Below are 18,590 nucleotides of genomic sequence, written 5' to 3' on the forward strand. Positions count from 1 at the left end.
TTATCTCCTGAGGGGTCCCAGACTGCGAGAGGGCATAGGCCGGGCTGAGGGCCCCCCCCTTCCCCCCCCCCGAGTGCACAAATTTTTGTGCACCGGGCCTCTAGTATAGGATAATTGATTAGGTTACGTTATATGATAAAAGTGATGTCATTTCCCGTAGTGTTCTTGTCAGGCTTTGCTGTCAGGATAAAGCTTGTGATAACTCTGCATTATATGAGATTCTGCTGTAGCAAATGGAAAAGAGATTGTCCTACTTACTGGCTTTGAAAAATTAAATTGGCATATTGTGAGAAGGCCACATGGCTAGGAATTGAAGGCAGTCCCTGGTGGTTGAGAGCTAATCTGGCTGATAGTAAGCCTTTGAGACCCATTCTAGGGTTTTGCTGTTGTTCTTGTAAAAAATGTGTATATTCATGTAAAAGCTTTATCTCAGTCTGTAATTAAATATTCTTCAAGGTGATTGTGTGATTATTGTCTTCTTTCTTACTAAGTGTAAATAATACATCACAATCAAGTGGGCACAAGGATGGTTCAACATATGAAAATCAAGCAATGAAATATACCACATTAACAAAGGAATGAATAAAAATCATAATCTTGTCAATAAATTCAGAAAAAAACATTTGATAAGATATAACATCCACCTATCCATTTATGACTAAAACATTTCATAAAATAGGAATAGAAGGAAAGACCATCTATGACAAACCTTCAGCTAATATCATGCTCAATGGTGAAAAACTGAAAGTTTTTCTTTAAGATAAGGAAAAAGACAAGAATGTCCACTCTCACCACTCTTATTCAACATCTGCTAGAAGTCCGAGCAAGAGCAATAAGGCAAGAAAAATAAATAAAAGACATCCAAATTGGGAAGGAAAAAATAAAAGTGTCAGTTTTTGCTGACAACATAGTTCTTTACATAGAAAACCATCAACACTACCCCAAGAAACTATTTGAAAAAATAAACAAATACAGTAAATCACAGGATATAAAATCAATATACAAAACTCCACTGCTTTACTGTTTACTAACAACAAAACTTCAAAAAAGTAAATGAAAAAGAATCCCCTTTGAAATTGCGACCAAAATAATAAAACAACTAGAAATAAACTTAACAAAAAATATGAAAGACCTATATACTGAAAATTATAAAGCATTATTGAAAGAGATTGAAAAAGATACAACAAGATGAAAAAATATCCTGTGTTCATGGATTGGAAGAAACAATGTAGTTAAAATGGCCATATTACCCAAAGCAATACACAGATTTAATGCAATCCCCATCAAAATCCAAATGTCTTTTTTTAAGGAAATAGAATGAAAAATCATCAGATTTGTATGGAGTCACAAAAGATGAAAAAAAGAATGAAGCTAGAGTTATCATGCTACCTGACTTGAAATTATACTACACAGCTACAATAAACAAAATAGCATGATATTGGTAGAGAAACAGACACACAGATCAATGGGACAGAATAGAGAGCCCAGCTATAAAACCACATGTATATGAACAGATAATTTTCGACAAAGAAGCCAGAAACACTTAATGGGGTAAAGATAGTCTATTCAATAAATGGTGCTAGGAAAACTGAAAAGCCACATGCAAACGAATGAAAACTGGATTATAGTTTGACCCCATGTACAAATATGAATCCAAAATGGATCAAAGACCTAAATATAAGATCAGAAACAATAAGTTACATAGAAGAAAATATAGGTACCAAGCATATGGATCTTGGTAATAAAGAACATTTTATGAACTTGACCCCAAAGGCAAGGGAAGTAAAGGCAAAAATAAATGAATGGGACTAAATCAAACTAAAAAGCTTCTGCAAAGCAAAAGAAACTGACAACAAAATAAAGAGACAGCCAAGTAGATGGGAGATAATATTTTCAAACAGTAGCTCTGACAAAGGTTTAATTTCCAAAATATATAAAGAACTCATAAAACTCAACACCAAACAAACAACCCAAGCAAAATGTAGGCAGAGGACTGAAAATACACATCTCCCAAGAAGACATATGAACAGACAATGGATATATGAAAAGATGTTCAACCTCACTAGAAATTAGGGAAATGCAAATCAAATCTACAATAAGATACCACTCACACCAGCTACAGTGGTTATTATCAATAGGACAAGCAATAACAAGTGTTGGAGGGGTTGTAGAGAAAAGGGAACCCTCATTCACTGCTGGTGGGAATGTAGACTGGTAACACCACTATGGAAAGAAGTCTAGTGATTCCTCAAAATATTAAGAATAGAGCTATCATACGTCCTAGCAATCCCTTTCTTGGGCATATATCTGAAAAACATGAAATAATGTATTCAAAAAGATATATGCACTCCTATGTTCATTGCAGCATTATTCACGGTGGTTAAGACATGGAAACCAAAAAAAGTGTACTATGATAGAGGACTGCATGTGTGATATGCACAATGGAATACTACTCAGCCATAAGAAAGAATAAAAAAACTGCCATTTGCAACAACATGGATGGACCTTGATAATATTATGATAAGTGAAATAAGTCGGTCAGAAAAAACTAAGAACCATATGATTTCACTCATATGTGGGATATAAAACTGAAACTCGTAAACACAAACAACTGTGTGGTGGTTGCCAGAGGGAAGGGGTTGCGGGTAGAAGAGATTGTGGGAGAAGATTTGACTTTGGGTAGTGGGTACACAGTACAATATAGAGACCTTGTAACATATAAACCCACACCTGAAACCTATATGATCATGTCAACCAATATCACCCTAATAAATTTAATTAGAAAAATAAAAAAAGAATTTTTTGCATACATGCTCGTCAGTAATATTGGCCTATGATTATCATTTCCTGTGGTGCTCTTGTCAGGCTTTGGTGTTAGGATAATGCTGGACTCATAAGATGATTTTGGAATTGTTCTCTTCAAGATTTTTTAAGAGTTTGAAAGGATTAAATTCTCATTTAAATGTGTGGTACAATTTACCAGTGAAGGGAGCACTCCTAGGTTTTTTTCTGTTGGAGGGGCAGTTTGATTACTGACTTAATCTTATTTCTTATCATTGGTCTGTTTAGATTTTCTTTTTCTTCATGATTCAAATTTGGTAGATTGTATTTTTCTAGAAATGTATCCATTTCTTCTAGATAATTCAATCTGTGGGTATATAACTGTTAATAGTAGTCTGTTATAATCCTCATTATTTCTATTACATATAATGTCTTCTCTTTCATTTTTTATTTTATTGAATGTTTTCTTTTTTTCTAAGTCTGTTTAGACGTTTGTCAATTTTATTTATCTTTTAAAATATCTTCATTTTTTTAGTCTTTCTACTGTTTTTCTAACCACTATATCATTTATTTATGCTCTGGTCTTTGTTATTTTCTTTTTTTCTGCTGACTTTTGGTTTAGTTTGTTATTTTCCGATTCCTTGAGGTGTAAAGTTAGGTTTTTTATTTGAGATCTTTCTTTTAAAGAAAATGTAGGCATTTATTGCTATACACATTCCTTTTAGAGCTGCCTTTGCCACATTCCATAAGTTTTGGTATGCTGTGTTTACTTTTTTCCCCCCTCAAGATATTTATATTTCCCTCTTCTTTTTTTTTTATATATTTCCCTCTTGATTTCTTCCTAGACCCATAGGATATTCAGCATTTTTTTGTCTAACATTCAAATATTTGTGGATTTTTGTTATCTTTTGTAAGTGATTTCTAATTTCACATCATTGTTATTTTAAAAAGATGCTTGATATGATTTCAATCTTCTTAAATTTTTTTTCACAGTTGTTTTGTCAGTTAACCTGTGATATAACCTGGAGAATGTTACATGTGTGTGCTTGAAAAGAATGTTTATTTTGCCGATGTTGGAAGGAATAGTAATATATGCCCCATAGGTCCATCTGATTTAAAGTGTAATTTAAGTCCAATGTTTTCTTATTAATTTTTTATCTTGATAATCCATCCATTAATAAAAGTTGTGGCCCTGGCCAGTTTTGTTAGAGTGTCAGCCTGCAGACTGCAGAATAACAGGTTCAATTCCCAGTCAAGGGCATGTACCTGGGTTGCATGTTTGATCCAGAACCCTGTTCGGGGTGGATGTGGGAGGCAACCACTTGATGTGTCTCTCTCATATCAATGTTTCTTTCTCTTTCTCTCTCTCTTCCTCCCTCCCTTTTACTCTCTCAAAAATATCAATGGGAAAAATATCCTCAGGTGAGGATTAACAATCCTATATAATAAAAGCCTAATATGCTGTGTCCAGTTGTCTGTTCAACCAATCAAAGCATAATATGCTAATGATATGCTAAGGCTGCTCAACCACTTGTTATGACATGCAATGACCACCAGGGGGAAGACAGTCAGCTGTTGACTAGTCGCTATGATGTGCACTGACCACCAGGGGGAAGATTCCCCAACTGGTAAGTGAGCTTGCCGCTGGGGTTTGGCATATTGGGACTGAGCAAGATGGGCCAGACACACCCTGGAGCCCTGCCGTGGTCCCTCCCCAGATGGCTAACCTCCTGAGTGCCTCCCCAGCCTGATTGTACACCAGTGGGGTCCCTTCAGCCTGGCCTGCACCCCCTCACAATCTGGGACCCCTCAGGGGATGTCGGAGAGCCGGTTTCAGCCCAATCCCACAGGCCAGGTCGAGGGACCCCACTGGTGCACAAATTTTTGCACCGGGCCTCTAGTAAATAAATAAGTTGTGTAATCAAGTCAACTACTATATTATATTGTTGTATACTTGTCCCTTCAGATTTCTTAATAGTTGCTTTATATGTTTAGGTGCTGTATTGTTGGGTGCACAAATATTTACAATTGTTATATCAAAACTAACAATACTTCAGAGAGTCTGTGGGTCAGTGCATAATCAGGCCTCTAGCTACTTCTTCAAGCAAATCTCATAAATGCTCTTTGCTCACTTTTGCCTTTTCTCCTGCCATGGCAGATTTCTTTCAGTTCCTAGAATATGGCATTTTATTCCTGTTACACCTTTAGATGATTTCTCAATTAGATGCTCTCTCCTATAGACCCACTTAGTCCTATTACTCTAGGTAAGGATAAAGTATATTTTTTCTTCAGAACTTAGCAATATTTTTCACAATTTTTATACTTCTTTATTCAGTTTCTTCCATTAGACTGTGATATTCACAAGGATAGGAAAAAATATCTTTTTGTATTTGGTTGTCACCCCAATACCTAGTAGTTATTCCTGGAATAGATAAGTTCTCAATACATATTTCTTGAAGGAACCATTATTTCCAAAAAATTAAGTTTCTTATAAGTAGAATTTTTGGCAAATGGTATGCACATTTAAAAAACTTTTGATATTTACTTTCAAATTATCCAGAATAAAGATTATATCAATTTAAACTCCTGCTAGTAATGAATGTAGGACCATCCATTTAATAATATGCTTCCTTTTTGGGAGGTAGGGTATTATCTTTAAAAAAATATTTGCTAAAAAATTCTGCTAATTTTACATTGGTATTATTTTAATTTTAATATTATAAGTAAATTGTATCTTTTATATATGCTTATTGGTCACTTATTTCCTTCTATACATTTTCTACTTATGTCCTTTGTTAATATTTCATTGTTATATTTATTTTGATTTCTAAGATCTTTTAGTATTTTAAGTATAGTTCTTTGTGATATTTTCACATACTTATTTTTCATGTCTTTTATTGTATTTTAATTTTGTTTCTTTTTAATTCACAGATTTAGAATTTTATGTCTTCTACTAGAGGCCCAGTGCACGAAATAAGTGCATGGGTGTGGTCCCTAGGCCTGGCCAGTGATTGAGTGCCTGGCATGGAAGGACAGGTCCCAGCTGACCTCTGGGCCCTGGGCAGCACCTGGGCCACTGGAATCCCTACGTTCCCCCCTCTGCCTGAGTCATGGCACCAGAGTCCCCTTGCAGAGATGCGGTAAGTGTGGCTGGATGCTGGATGCCGTGGGCCAGGGCACAGCATGGGCCTCTGGGCCAACCATTGGCGCTGCACAGAAGCTGGGCAGGCAGTGCGCTCTTTCCTGGCTGGCCTCGCAGATCAGCTCATGCATGAACCCACAGGAAGCCTGACTGGCCCCTGTGGTCCTCGCTGCTACAGCCCGGCTCATCTGGAAGAGGCCGTGAGAGCCCTGGTGTCCTGGGGGAGGGTAGCAGGGGGAGTTAGAGCAAGCTTGGCAGACACCCCGTATTCTCATCATACCTCCATTCCTGTCACCCCTGCCCCCATGTAGCTGGCAAGAGGTCACAGCCCCTGCTTGGGCACTGCAGGAGGTTGGTCACTGCCACCCACCCCCAGTTCCCAGTCCCAGCCTGGGGTCTGGCCCCAGTTGGGCAATCAGGGCCTGTGGATGCTGGTTCCTATCTGCAGGGTGATCAGTCGGGGCCAGGATCCCTGCACCCTGCCACCGCCACTGATCACCATACGCAGGGTGATCGGCAGGGCGATCAGCCCCCTGCTCACACTCGCCTTGGCCTGGCGCCGCCTACTCACCTGCTCCAACATCCTGCCACGGTCCTGCTGTTGTCAGGGTCCATTGGGTACTGTAGCGTCTCCACTGCTGCCCACTGCCAGTGCCACATCGCCAATGCCCGCCATGTTTGTGCTGCCCCCTGGTGGTCAGCGCACATCATAGCGAGCAGTCAAACTCCCAGTAGAACTGCCAGTTGAGGGGACAATTTGCATATTGGGCTTTTATTATAAAGGATCTTCACCCTTACACCGAAATTGCTCTTACTAAAATGACCAATGACTTAGTAGTTGTTACATTCAATGGGAATTTTTCAGACTTCATCTTCTTTGATCTACTTAATTAAGAACAAAGCCATATAAGTCACAGTTTAGATATTTGGTTTATATTGATTTGAAACATCTCTGCTATCTATAAAATAATAGTTTTTAAAGTCATTAAAATTATAAATAAAATTACGTGCCACTCAACAAATTTGTTTTGGGTAAAATTAAATGTAAATCATTTGGCAGAGGCCTTTTAGTAAATCCTTTTGGTTTTATGATTATAGAATAAGCCAAATATTGTGTGAAACTAAATGCCAGACCTGAGTTAGAGATAAAGAAATTAGCCCTGGAGATTGATAAAGAGTCAGAAGTACAGCATGATAGGTAGGATTAAAATATATGAGGCTCTGAAAAGAAGTTGTATTAGTTTCTTAGGTTTTCCATAAGAAAATAGCACAAACTGGGTTAAAACAACAGTCATTCTCTCACAGCTGTAGAGACCCAGATGAAGGTGTTGGCAGGGCCATAATCCCTCTGAAGCCTCTAGGGGAGGCTCTTTCATTGCTTCCTCAGGCTTCCATTATCTCTGGGTGTTCATTGTTTTATTGAAGCATAACTCTAATCTCTGTCCTCATCTTCATATGGCCATCTTACCTCTGTGTCTTTTTGTAGTAAAATTTTCTTCTTTTTATAATGGTACCATCTTAACTTGATTACATCCAGAAAGACTCTTTCCAAATAAAGTCACATTAGCAGGAGATTAGGACTTATCTTTTTGGACTACACAATTCAAGATGTGAACCAAATGAAGTAGAGAGAGCTGAATTATGAGAGGTTGCCAGAACAAGGGGTAAAACACCAAACCCTAAATTGACAGCATAGATTAATGATTAGTTGGTTAGGTAGATCATCAAGGCAAAAGGAGCATTTGTGAATGTTAAAAGATATGATGAGAAACTGCTACATGAAATCCTTCATAATTCTATTTGAAATCTCAAGTAAATTTTAACAGATTATTTAGGTGTGCTAATTTGCTTTTATGAATAAGCTAGTGCAAAAGGCAGCTTACTATGATAGCTTTGTGTATAATTAAGAAAGATCAAGCTTTTCATTATTTCCTGGATGAAAAAAATATATAAATATTAAAGAATAGGAAATTGCTAATTTAATTTAACTAAATTAGAAATTCAGTTTATGTCTCTGGAAAATTTGACAAAATTTTATTTAAGTTGTGGCAGCAAAATTAGTCTGATACATGCAGTTATATTAACTCAATTATTATAATCCCTTTTTGACACTTATTTCTTGTTATAAATGGGCCCAAAATAGACACTGAAGATACTAAATAAAATGTCAGAAACTTGAGTATAAAATACACATGCAATAGTTTACAGATGCAATTGCAAGGAACACTAGACACAAAGAGGATGATAAATAACCTAGTTTTCAAACTGTATCAGATATTATTAAAACCTATGTCAATTCAATTGTAAATGACTATTTGAAAGATATAACACAATGAAGTAGAATAGACAAAAATGAGAGCAGAAGTAGTTGAGATAAAAGACAAGCAGTCAGGGAGAGGGCAATGGGGGGATAAGGACACATATGTAATACCTTAATCAATAAAGAAAGGGAAAAAAAGACAAGCAGTCAGAATTTTTTGAAATAATGGTTCCTTCAATTTAATAATTTTCCTCCAATGATGACACTGAACAAATATTCACTGATCACTTCCAAGAGACAGAGAGTGTTTTAGGGGCTGGGTCAAAAAATGTGGAAAGTCCTCATTTATTTGGCTAAGATAACCTAGCTATAGTTATGACTAATGTGTATCAAATAAAGGGAATTATTCAATGATACTTTTATATTTCCTAGAGGCAATACAGCATTAACATTTTTAAATCCTCAGGTTAGGATATGTTTATTGATTTTTTTTTCTTGAAGAGAGAGAGAGAGAGAGAGAGAGAGAGAGAGAGAGAGAGACCATTGATGTAAGAGAAAAACATTGATCGGTTGCCACCCAAATGCCCCTGACCGGGTATCAAATCCATACCTAGGTATGTGCCTTCACCAGAAATCAAACCTTCCATCTTTTTGGTGTACAGCACAATGCTCCAACCAACTGAGCCACCATTTAAAAAAATATATTTTCAGGTTAATAAAGTCATAATGATTGTTTAAATGTTTATTACCTTTTCTCTTTTGATTATACTATATTTTTAAAGTCTATTTCCTCCTCTTGAACTTTCTTTAGACTAAAGAAATATATTTTTGTACATCTTTTGACCAATGTTCATCTTTCTAGTAAAATTTTTGTCACATATAAGTTAAAGTTTTATTTATATTCCAAATAGAATATAGTGCCATTTTCAGTTTGCTCAATGGGGTTTCTGTTTTTCAAAGCTTCAATTTAAATTTTTAATTTTCATTGGGGAATTCATTTCTATGTGGTTATTAAGCAGAATATATAGTGATTACATTAAAATACATTATTTTTTCACTTGATTTATCTTTAGACTCAACATTATTTATTTGGCAAACTTTGAATGAAACTATTTTCTGAAATAGTTGAAAACAAAAATATCTAGCATGGCATACTATATATATATATATATATACACACACACACACATATATATATATATATATCACAATGGAGTAGAAGAATATATATCTATCTATCTATATCTATATCTATATCTATACCTATATCTATCTATATAGATAGATATAGATATAGATAGATAGATAGATATTCTTGTGTTGCTGAATGTTAAAGACATAAGAAAGGCATTTACAAGGATATGGTCCTCAGAACTCAAATTTTTCAAACAATATTAACTTTCAAATCACAAAATCATACATTGATTGAATATTGTCAAATATCTGTTAGTTGTTTTCTCCAACAATTGAAAATAGGCTGCAGCATTGTGAACTCTGCAATTTAACTGTCTTTGATAGTAGGATGAAAAGAACAGAATTGAAAGTTCAAAAGCATCAATTTTAGTTATTAGACAGCAGCATTACTGGAGCTTACTTATGTTCCCATGATAGACAGATTCTTTTTCAACTTGATGTTTCAAAAGTAGATCTCTCACTTGCAGCCATTTCCCATGAGTGTTTACCAAGTTAAAAAGTGCTGGGAGTACCATAGATGGAACATTGTAGTGAGAATTGCCTATGATGTCATAGACACTTGAGGAAAACTTCTAGAAGTGAAATTTAGTCACAGTAGAGACTAAATAAGAAAGATGCTTACTGAGTAAGGTGGGGTCCAAAAAGTATAATGCAGAATTCAGTAATTTATAAATTACTTTTTTTTTCTGAAAGAGCTCAACCAAATAATACTTAATGAAGGAAAGTAAAGGCTTAACCATTTGGTACATTGTGATTCCTGCTGTTAGTAAATTTCAAATTCAGCAGTTTTAAATATGGAAGGAAGTGATGAACCTGATCAGCCTATCTCAGCAGGGAGGCAAGAAATTCGAAAGAAAAGAAGACCTACCCAACCAATGGTAGACAAATCCCAACAGACTGACATATCAGAGATAAAGTATCTCTTGCCTATACCACAATCATGTGGCCCCAAAGCTAACCTTAATATTAGTAATATTCCTGAAAGCAAAGTCAACTATGAGTCTCTTAGGTTATCTTCTCAGCTTCAGAAAACTTGGACAAAGAGAAAGCGTGTGCAAGATAAGGTTGATGAATGTTTGCAGACAGACATTATTACTGAAGAGATAAAGGAAACCAAGCCAGGTGGTGCAACAGTGGTACATAAAGAAAAGGCACCTGCTGTTGGAGAAGCAGCTTCTGAATTTCCAGAGAGTGTTCATGGAGTAGAAATTCCATCAAGCAAACACTCAGGTCAACAAAAATTAGACAGATCTGATCAAACCATTCATTCTGGAGATGAAAACAAAGAACAGAAGAGCTTTGGTGAATCAAAAGAAGTTATTGGCAGGCCAAGTAGTTCTATTTCAAAGTCAAAGGATGCTGTGCAGAAACGTAAATCCTCAGGGAAGACTTTAATTACTGAGCATCCTGAATTTCAACCTGCAACAAGTAGCAATGAGGAAATTAGGAAGAAAAGTACCAACAGATCTTCATTTAGTCAACAAATCAAAGAAGATACTCGAGTACTTTTATATGAGCATGACTTTGCAGTTGAAGTAAGGCCTCCGACAATAGAAAAGATCTCTGCTGAAGTGCAATCTCCACCAGCTGAGGAGGCTCCTGCAGCAGAGGCCCCAGTGAAAATTCAGTCTCCACCAGCTGAAAAGGCCCCGGCAGAAAAGGCCCCAGTGAAAGTTAAGTCTCCACCAGCTGAGAAGGTTCCTGCAGAAGAGGCCCCAGTGGAAGTTAAGTCTCCACCAGCTGAGAAGGCCTCAGCGGAAGAGGCCCCAGTGAAAGTTAAGTCTCCTCCAGCTGAGAAGGCCTCAGCGGAAGAGGCCCCAGTGAAAGTTAAGTCTCCTCCAGCTGAGAAGGCCTCAGCGGAAGAGGCCCCAGTGAAAGTTAAGTCTCCTCCAGCTGAGAAGGCCTCAGCGGAAGAGGCCCCAGTGAAAGTTAAGTCTCCTCCAGCTGAGAAGGCCTCAGCGGAAGAGGCCCCAGTGAAAGTTAAGTCTCCTCCAGCTGAGAAGGCCTCAGCGGAAGAGGCCCCAGTGAAAGTTAAGTCTCCTCCAGCTGAGAAGGCCTCAGCGGAAGAGGCCCCAGTGAAAGTTAAGTCTCCTCCAGCTGAGAAGGCCTCAGCGGAAGAGGCCCCAGTGAAAGTTAAGTCTCCTCCAGCTGAGAAGGCCTCAGCGGAAGAGGCCCCAGTGAAAGTTAAGTCTCCTCCAGCTGAGAAGGCCTCAGCGGAAGAGGCCCCAGTGAAAGTTAAGTCTCCTCCAGCTGAGAAGGCCTCAGCGGAAGAGGCCCCAGTGAAAGTTAAGTCTCCTCCAGCTGAGAAGGCCTCAGCGGAAGAGGCCCCAGTGAAAGTTAAGTCTCCTCCAGCTGAGAAGGCCTCAGCGGAAGAGGCCCCAGTGAAAGTTAAGTCTCCTCCAGCTGAGAAGGCCTCAGCGGAAGAGGCCCCAGTGAAAGTTAAGTCTCCTCCAGCTGAGAAGGCCTCAGCGGAAGAGGCCCCAGTGAAAGTTAAGTCTCCTCCAGCTGAGAAGGCCTCAGCGGAAGAGGCCCCAGTGAAAGTTAAGTCTCCTCCAGCTGAGAAGGCCTCAGCGGAAGAGGCCCCAGTGAAAGTTAAGTCTCCTCCAGCTGAGAAGGCCTCAGCGGAAGAGGCCCCAGTGAAAGTTAAGTCTCCTCCAGCTGAGAAGGCCTCAGCGGAAGAGGCCCCAGTGAAAGTTAAGTCTCCTCCAGCTGAGAAGGCCTCAGCGGAAGAGGCCCCAGTGAAAGTTAAGTCTCCTCCAGCTGAGAAGGCCTCAGCGGAAGAGGCCCCAGTGAAAGTTAAGTCTCCTCCAGCTGAGAAGGCCTCAGCGGAAGAGGCCCCAGTGAAAGTTAAGTCTCCTCCAGCTGAGAAGGCCTCAGCGGAAGAGGCCCCAGTGAAAGTTAAGTCTCCTCCAGCTGAGAAGGCCTCAGCGGAAGAGGCCCCAGTGAAAGTTAAGTCTCCTCCAGCTGAGAAGGCCTCAGCGGAAGAGGCCCCAGTGAAAGTTAAGTCTCCTCCAGCTGAGAAGGCCTCAGCGGAAGAGGCCCCAGTGAAAGTTAAGTCTCCTCCAGCTGAGAAGGCCTCAGCGGAAGAGGCCCCAGTGAAAGTTAAGTCTCCTCCAGCTGAGAAGGCCTCAGCGGAAGAGGCCCCAGTGAAAGTTAAGTCTCCTCCAGCTGAGAAGGCCTCAGCGGAAGAGGCCCCAGTGAAAGTTAAGTCTCCTCCAGCTGAGAAGGCCTCAGCGGAAGAGGCCCCAGTGAAAGTTAAGTCTCCTCCAGCTGAGAAGGCCTCAGCGGAAGAGGCCCCAGTGAAAGTTAAGTCTCCTCCAGCTGAGAAGGCCTCAGCGGAAGAGGCCCCAGTGAAAGTTAAGTCTCCTCCAGCTGAGAAGGCCTCAGCGGAAGAGGCCCCAGTGAAAGTTAAGTCTCCTCCAGCTGAGAAGGCCTCAGCGGAAGAGGCCCCAGTGAAAGTTAAGTCTCCTCCAGCTGAGAAGGCCTCAGCGGAAGAGGCCCCAGTGAAAGTTAAGTCTCCTCCAGCTGAGAAGGCCTCAGCGGAAGAGGCCCCAGTGAAAGTTAAGTCTCCTCCAGCTGAGAAGGCCTCAGCGGAAGAGGCCCCAGTGAAAGTTAAGTCTCCTCCAGCTGAGAAGGCCTCAGCGGAAGAGGCCCCAGTGAAAGTTAAGTCTCCTCCAGCTGAGAAGGCCTCAGCGGAAGAGGCCCCAGTGAAAGTTAAGTCTCCTCCAGCTGAGAAGGCCTCAGCGGAAGAGGCCCCAGTGAAAGTTAAGTCTCCTCCAGCTGAGAAGGCCTCAGCGGAAGAGGCCCCAGTGAAAGTTAAGTCTCCTCCAGCTGAGAAGGCCTCAGCGGAAGAGGCCCCAGTGAAAGTTAAGTCTCCTCCAGCTGAGAAGGCCTCAGCGGAAGAGGCCCCAGTGAAAGTTAAGTCTCCTCCAGCTGAGAAGGCCTCAGCGGAAGAGGCCCCAGTGAAAGTTAAGTCTCCTCCAGCTGAGAAGGCCTCAGCGGAAGAGGCCCCAGTGAAAGTTAAGTCTCCTCCAGCTGAGAAGGCCTCAGCGGAAGAGGCCCCAGTGAAAGTTAAGTCTCCTCCAGCTGAGAAGGCCTCAGCGGAAGAGGCCCCAGTGAAAGTTAAGTCTCCTCCAGCTGAGAAGGCCTCAGCGGAAGAGGCCCCAGTGAAAGTTAAGTCTCCTCCAGCTGAGAAGGCCTCAGCGGAAGAGGCCCCAGTGAAAGTTAAGTCTCCTCCAGCTGAGAAGGCCTCAGCGGAAGAGGCCCCAGTGAAAGTTAAGTCTCCTCCAGCTGAGAAGGCCTCAGCGGAAGAGGCCCCAGTGAAAGTTAAGTCTCCTCCAGCTGAGAAGGCCTCAGCGGAAGAGGCCCCAGTGAAAGTTAAGTCTCCTCCAGCTGAGAAGGCCTCAGCGGAAGAGGCCCCAGTGAAAGTTAAGTCTCCTCCAGCTGAGAAGGCCTCAGCGGAAGAGGCCCCAGTGAAAGTTAAGTCTCCTCCAGCTGAGAAGGCCTCAGCGGAAGAGGCCCCAGTGAAAGTTAAGTCTCCTCCAGCTGAGAAGGCCTCAGCGGAAGAGGCCCCAGTGAAAGTTAAGTCTCCTCCAGCTGAGAAGGCCTCAGCGGAAGAGGCCCCAGTGAAAGTTAAGTCTCCTCCAGCTGAGAAGGCCTCAGCGGAAGAGGCCCCAGTGAAAGTTAAGTCTCCTCCAGCTGAGAAGGCCTCAGCGGAAGAGGCCCCAGTGAAAGTTAAGTCTCCTCCAGCTGAGAAGGCCTCAGCGGAAGAGGCCCCAGTGAAAGTTAAGTCTCCTCCAGCTGAGAAGGCCTCAGCGGAAGAGGCCCCAGTGAAAGTTAAGTCTCCTCCAGCTGAGAAGGCCTCAGCGGAAGAGGCCCCAGTGAAAGTTAAGTCTCCTCCAGCTGAGAAGGCCTCAGCGGAAGAGGCCCCAGTGAAAGTTAAGTCTCCTCCAGCTGAGAAGGCCTCAGCGGAAGAGGCCCCAGTGAAAGTTAAGTCTCCTCCAGCTGAGAAGGCCTCAGCGGAAGAGGCCCCAGTGAAAGTTAAGTCTCCTCCAGCTGAGAAGGCCTCAGCGGAAGAGGCCCCAGTGAAAGTTAAGTCTCCTCCAGCTGAGAAGGCCTCAGCGGAAGAGGCCCCAGTGAAAGTTAAGTCTCCTCCAGCTGAGAAGGCCTCAGCGGAAGAGGCCCCAGTGAAAGTTAAGTCTCCTCCAGCTGAGAAGGCCTCAGCGGAAGAGGCCCCAGTGAAAGTTAAGTCTCCTCCAGCTGAGAAGGCCTCAGCGGAAGAGGCCCCAGTGAAAGTTAAGTCTCCTCCAGCTGAGAAGGCCTCAGCGGAAGAGGCCCCAGTGAAAGTTAAGTCTCCTCCAGCTGAGAAGGCCTCAGCGGAAGAGGCCCCAGTGAAAGTTAAGTCTCCTCCAGCTGAGAAGGCCTCAGCGGAAGAGGCCCCAGTGAAAGTTAAGTCTCCTCCAGCTGAGAAGGCCTCAGCGGAAGAGGCCCCAGTGAAAGTTAAGTCTCCACCAGCTGAGGCGGCCTCTGAAAAAGAGGCCCCAGTGAAAGTTAAGTCTCCACCAGCTGAGAAGGCCTATGGGGAAGAGGCCCCAGTGAAAGTTAAGTCTCCACCAGCTGAGAAGGCCTATGGGGAAGAGGCCCCAGTGAAAGTTAAGTCTCCACCAGCTGAGAAGGCCTATGGGGAAGAGGCCCCAGTGAAAGTTAAGTCTCCACCAGCTGAGAAGGCCTATGGGGAAGAGGCCCCAGTGAAAGTTAAGTCTCCACCAGCTGAGAAGGCCTATGGGGAAGAGGCCCCAGTGAAAGTTAAGTCTCCACCAGCTGAGAAGGCCTATGGGGAAGAGGCCCCAGTGAAAGTTAAGTCTCCACCAGCTGAGAAGGCCTATGGGGAAGAGGCCCCAGTGAAAGTTAAGTCTCCACCAGCTGAGAAGGCCTATGGGGAAGAGGCCCCAGTGAAAGTTAAGTCTCCACCAGCTGAGAAGGCCTATGGGGAAGAGGCCCCAGTGAAAGTTAAGTCTCCACCAGCTGAGAAGGCCTATGGGGAAGAGGCCCCAGTGAAAGTTAAGTCTCCACCAGCTGAGAAGGCCTATGGGGAAGAGGCCCCAGTGAAAGTTAAGTCTCCACCAGCTGAGAAGGCCTATGGGGAAGAGGCCCCAGTGAAAGTTAAGTCTCCACCAGCTGAGAAGGCCTATGGGGAAGAGGCCCCAGTGAAAGTTAAGTCTCCACCAGCTGAGAAGGCCTATGGGGAAGAGGCCCCAGTGAAAGTTAAGTCTCCACCAGCTGAGAAGGCCTATGGGGAAGAGGCCCCAGTGAAAGTTAAGTCTCCACCAGCTGAGAAGGCCTATGGGGAAGAGGCCCCAGTGAAAGTTAAGTCTCCACCAGCTGAGAAGGCCTATGGGGAAGAGGCCCCAGTGAAAGTTAAGTCTCCACCAGCTGAGAAGGCCTATGGGGAAGAGGCCCCAGTGAAAGTTAAGTCTCCACCAGCTGAGAAGGTCCCTGCAGAAGAGGCCCCAGTGAAAGTTAAGTCTCCACCAGCTGAGAAGGTCCCTGCGGAAGAGGCCCCAGAGAAAGTTCAGTCTCCACCAGCTGAGTCGGCCTCTGCGGAAGAGGCCCCAGAGAAAGTTCAGTCTCCACCAGCTGAGAAGGTCCCTGCAGAAGAGCCCCCAGAGAAAGTTCAGTCTCCACCAGCTGAGAATGTCCCTGCAGAAGAGGCTACAGCTGAAGTTCAAGCTCCACCAGTTGAGGAGGCCCCTGCAGAAGAGGCCCCAGAGAAAGTTCATTGTCCACCAGCTGAGACGGTCCCTGCAGAAGAAGGCCTAGTGAAAGTTAAGTCTCTACCAGCTGAGCAGGCCCCAACTGAAAATATCGCTGCTGAACTTCATCTTCCACCAACTGAAGAAACGACTTCAGAAATGGTCTCTGTTGCCAAAAAACTTGCATCATTTGAAGAGGCCAATATTTCAAATATCTCTCCAACATACTCCATTGAGGAAGTTCAGACTCCACCATCTAAAACACCTCCTGCAGATGAGACTCTGGTAGAGAATGTATCTACTGAATTTCAATCTTCCATAACAATAGATGTTCCGGAATTAGTAACTTTAAAAGAGAATCCAAAATTTGAAGGGCCTTTTCCATTGCCTACTGTTCCTGAATAGGTTTCTACTATTGAAATATAGAGTGTCAACCATATAGAACTAAAGGAGCGGCCTCTTCCACAGCTATAGTGAAGTCTTAACTAAGCTAGCTATCAGAGGCTAGGGGATTCTGGAACTACATACTTTAAAACATGGTAGTCATTTGGAAGGCGGTTTTTTGAACAGGGAAATGAAAGGAAACCCCAAGATGTGGCCTGCAGGTTGGAAAATGAATAATAAAAATGACTTGTTTAAAATTACTTGTTATTTTCATTCAATCCGGAGTGTATAAAATATACTTATTTTGATGTAAAATAAGTGTATGATTGAAATAATTACTCAAAATATCCTATTTAAACTAAACCCTGTTGACAAGGGTAAAGTATACAGACATATATTTTCTCTATATGTAGCTTGTAGTGGAAAAGGCATTTTCTTTTCTTCAGTTCTCTTATCTACTTTAAATTCCTTGAGTTTGAGTCACATATTGACAGTTATGTGGTATTTTCCTTAGTATAATTCCTTATATCCTTTATTCTCTTTCCAATTGATACCTTCTGAGACAAACATTTCTATCCTGTTTCCACTCCTATCTTCTTGTATATTTTACATTTCAATGTCTAGATACGGAAATTTATTTATTTGGAAAAAATTTTCATTTCAATCAAGATAACCATAGATGAAGTATTTAAAAAGCAGTATAAGCATTAAGAAAAATATACTTAGATTGCCTTAAGGCCATATTCTTATTTAGTTTTAAATTCATTTCAGGTTACAGTGTGATGAGACCTTTAGAAGCTTGGCTTGTATTTTTTTGCACTCTGATCTTGTGGCAAAGAGAAACTTAGAATAAAATTGAATTACTATAGTATAAGTTATTAACATTTTAAAAGAGTAATTATGAATTATTTTGTCTATTATTAAATGACATCTTCATTTCTATGATTATGACAACTTTTCAGAGAAGATTTTGTCTAGCTACAATGTTCTGGTTACACTGTTCTGAAATGATTCTTATAAATATTTCAATTTGGTAAGTGTATTTCTTTGTTTAGTGACAACTCTAGATTGATAATTTGATGATTATAAACCTTGTTAAGCTTTGATGCCTTATAATTATTAAATTTTTCTCACATTCTTCATTACCTCTATAGCCAAGAACATGTGATATTTTAAAGTAAAATTTTCAGAATTTATAAAAAATTTGGAAGCACAGTTGTCCCTTGGTATACATGGGGGATTGGTTCAAGTACCCTCTACAAGTAACAAAATCTGAGAATTGATAAGTCCCTTATGCAAAATGATATAGTAAAAAGTATACAGCTGATTGAAAATACTGTTTTTGATCATGGTTGGTTAAATTTGTAGATTCAAAACCAACAGATACAGAGGATTGAATATATGTTGTACTTTTTAAAAAATTGTGACCAGATTTGAGACTGAGAAATATTATTCTAGACTTGAATGAGGGTTGCTTTTCTGATATTTCAAGTCCTTTTTATTTTATTTTTTTGAGATATTTTAAATCCAGTTAAATTTATTTTTCTATATTTGAAAATGATTTTAAAAGTAATTTTAGATATTGTATTATGGCTTTCTGTTCTGTTTAAAAAATTGTTTTGGATTTGATTTTTTTTTTTACCTTCCAGCATTATTAAGATATAATTAACTTATTGTGTAAATTTAAGATGTACAATGTGATGATTTGCTATATGTAACATTGCAAAATACTTGCTTCATTGAGGTTAATACATCCACCACCTCACATAATTAAATTTTTTGAAATGGTGACATAATTTAAGATCTAATTTAAGTATATAATACAGTATCTACACTAATAAAAGAGAAACATGGTAATTAGCGTACGACCGCTACCCTTCCCATTGGCTAATCAGTGAGTATATGCAAATTAACTGTCAGCCAAGATGGCGGCTGGCAGCCAGGCACTGAAGCGAGCATGAGGCTTGCTTGCTGCGGACTCCAACGTTCCCCGCCTCACTTGCCGGCCTCTCAGCTGCAACTCTAAGCAACTATGTACTATGTTGCAAATAAGAAGCTAAACAAAACCCCAGAAACC

General features: G+C 41.2%; 1 protein-coding gene across 1 annotated transcript; it reads left to right on the forward strand.

The window, feature by feature from the left end:
• Positions 1-10,171: 10,171 nt before the first annotated feature.
• FSCB (fibrous sheath CABYR binding protein) lies at positions 10,172-16,603 on the forward strand. Its single transcript, XM_014548187.1, is given in 8 exon segments — positions 10,172-11,125; positions 13,916-13,978; positions 14,081-14,131; positions 14,195-14,263; positions 14,402-14,467; positions 14,504-14,998; positions 15,869-16,471; positions 16,535-16,603. Coding segments are annotated over 8 exon segments (2,370 nt in total).
• The last annotated feature ends 1,987 nt before the right edge of the window (positions 16,604-18,590 follow it).

The sequence above is a fragment of the Myotis brandtii genome, unplaced genomic scaffold (genome assembly GCF_000412655.1).
Source record: "Myotis brandtii unplaced genomic scaffold, ASM41265v1 scaffold5, whole genome shotgun sequence".
NCBI classification, from domain to species: Eukaryota; Metazoa; Chordata; class Mammalia; order Chiroptera; family Vespertilionidae; genus Myotis; species Myotis brandtii.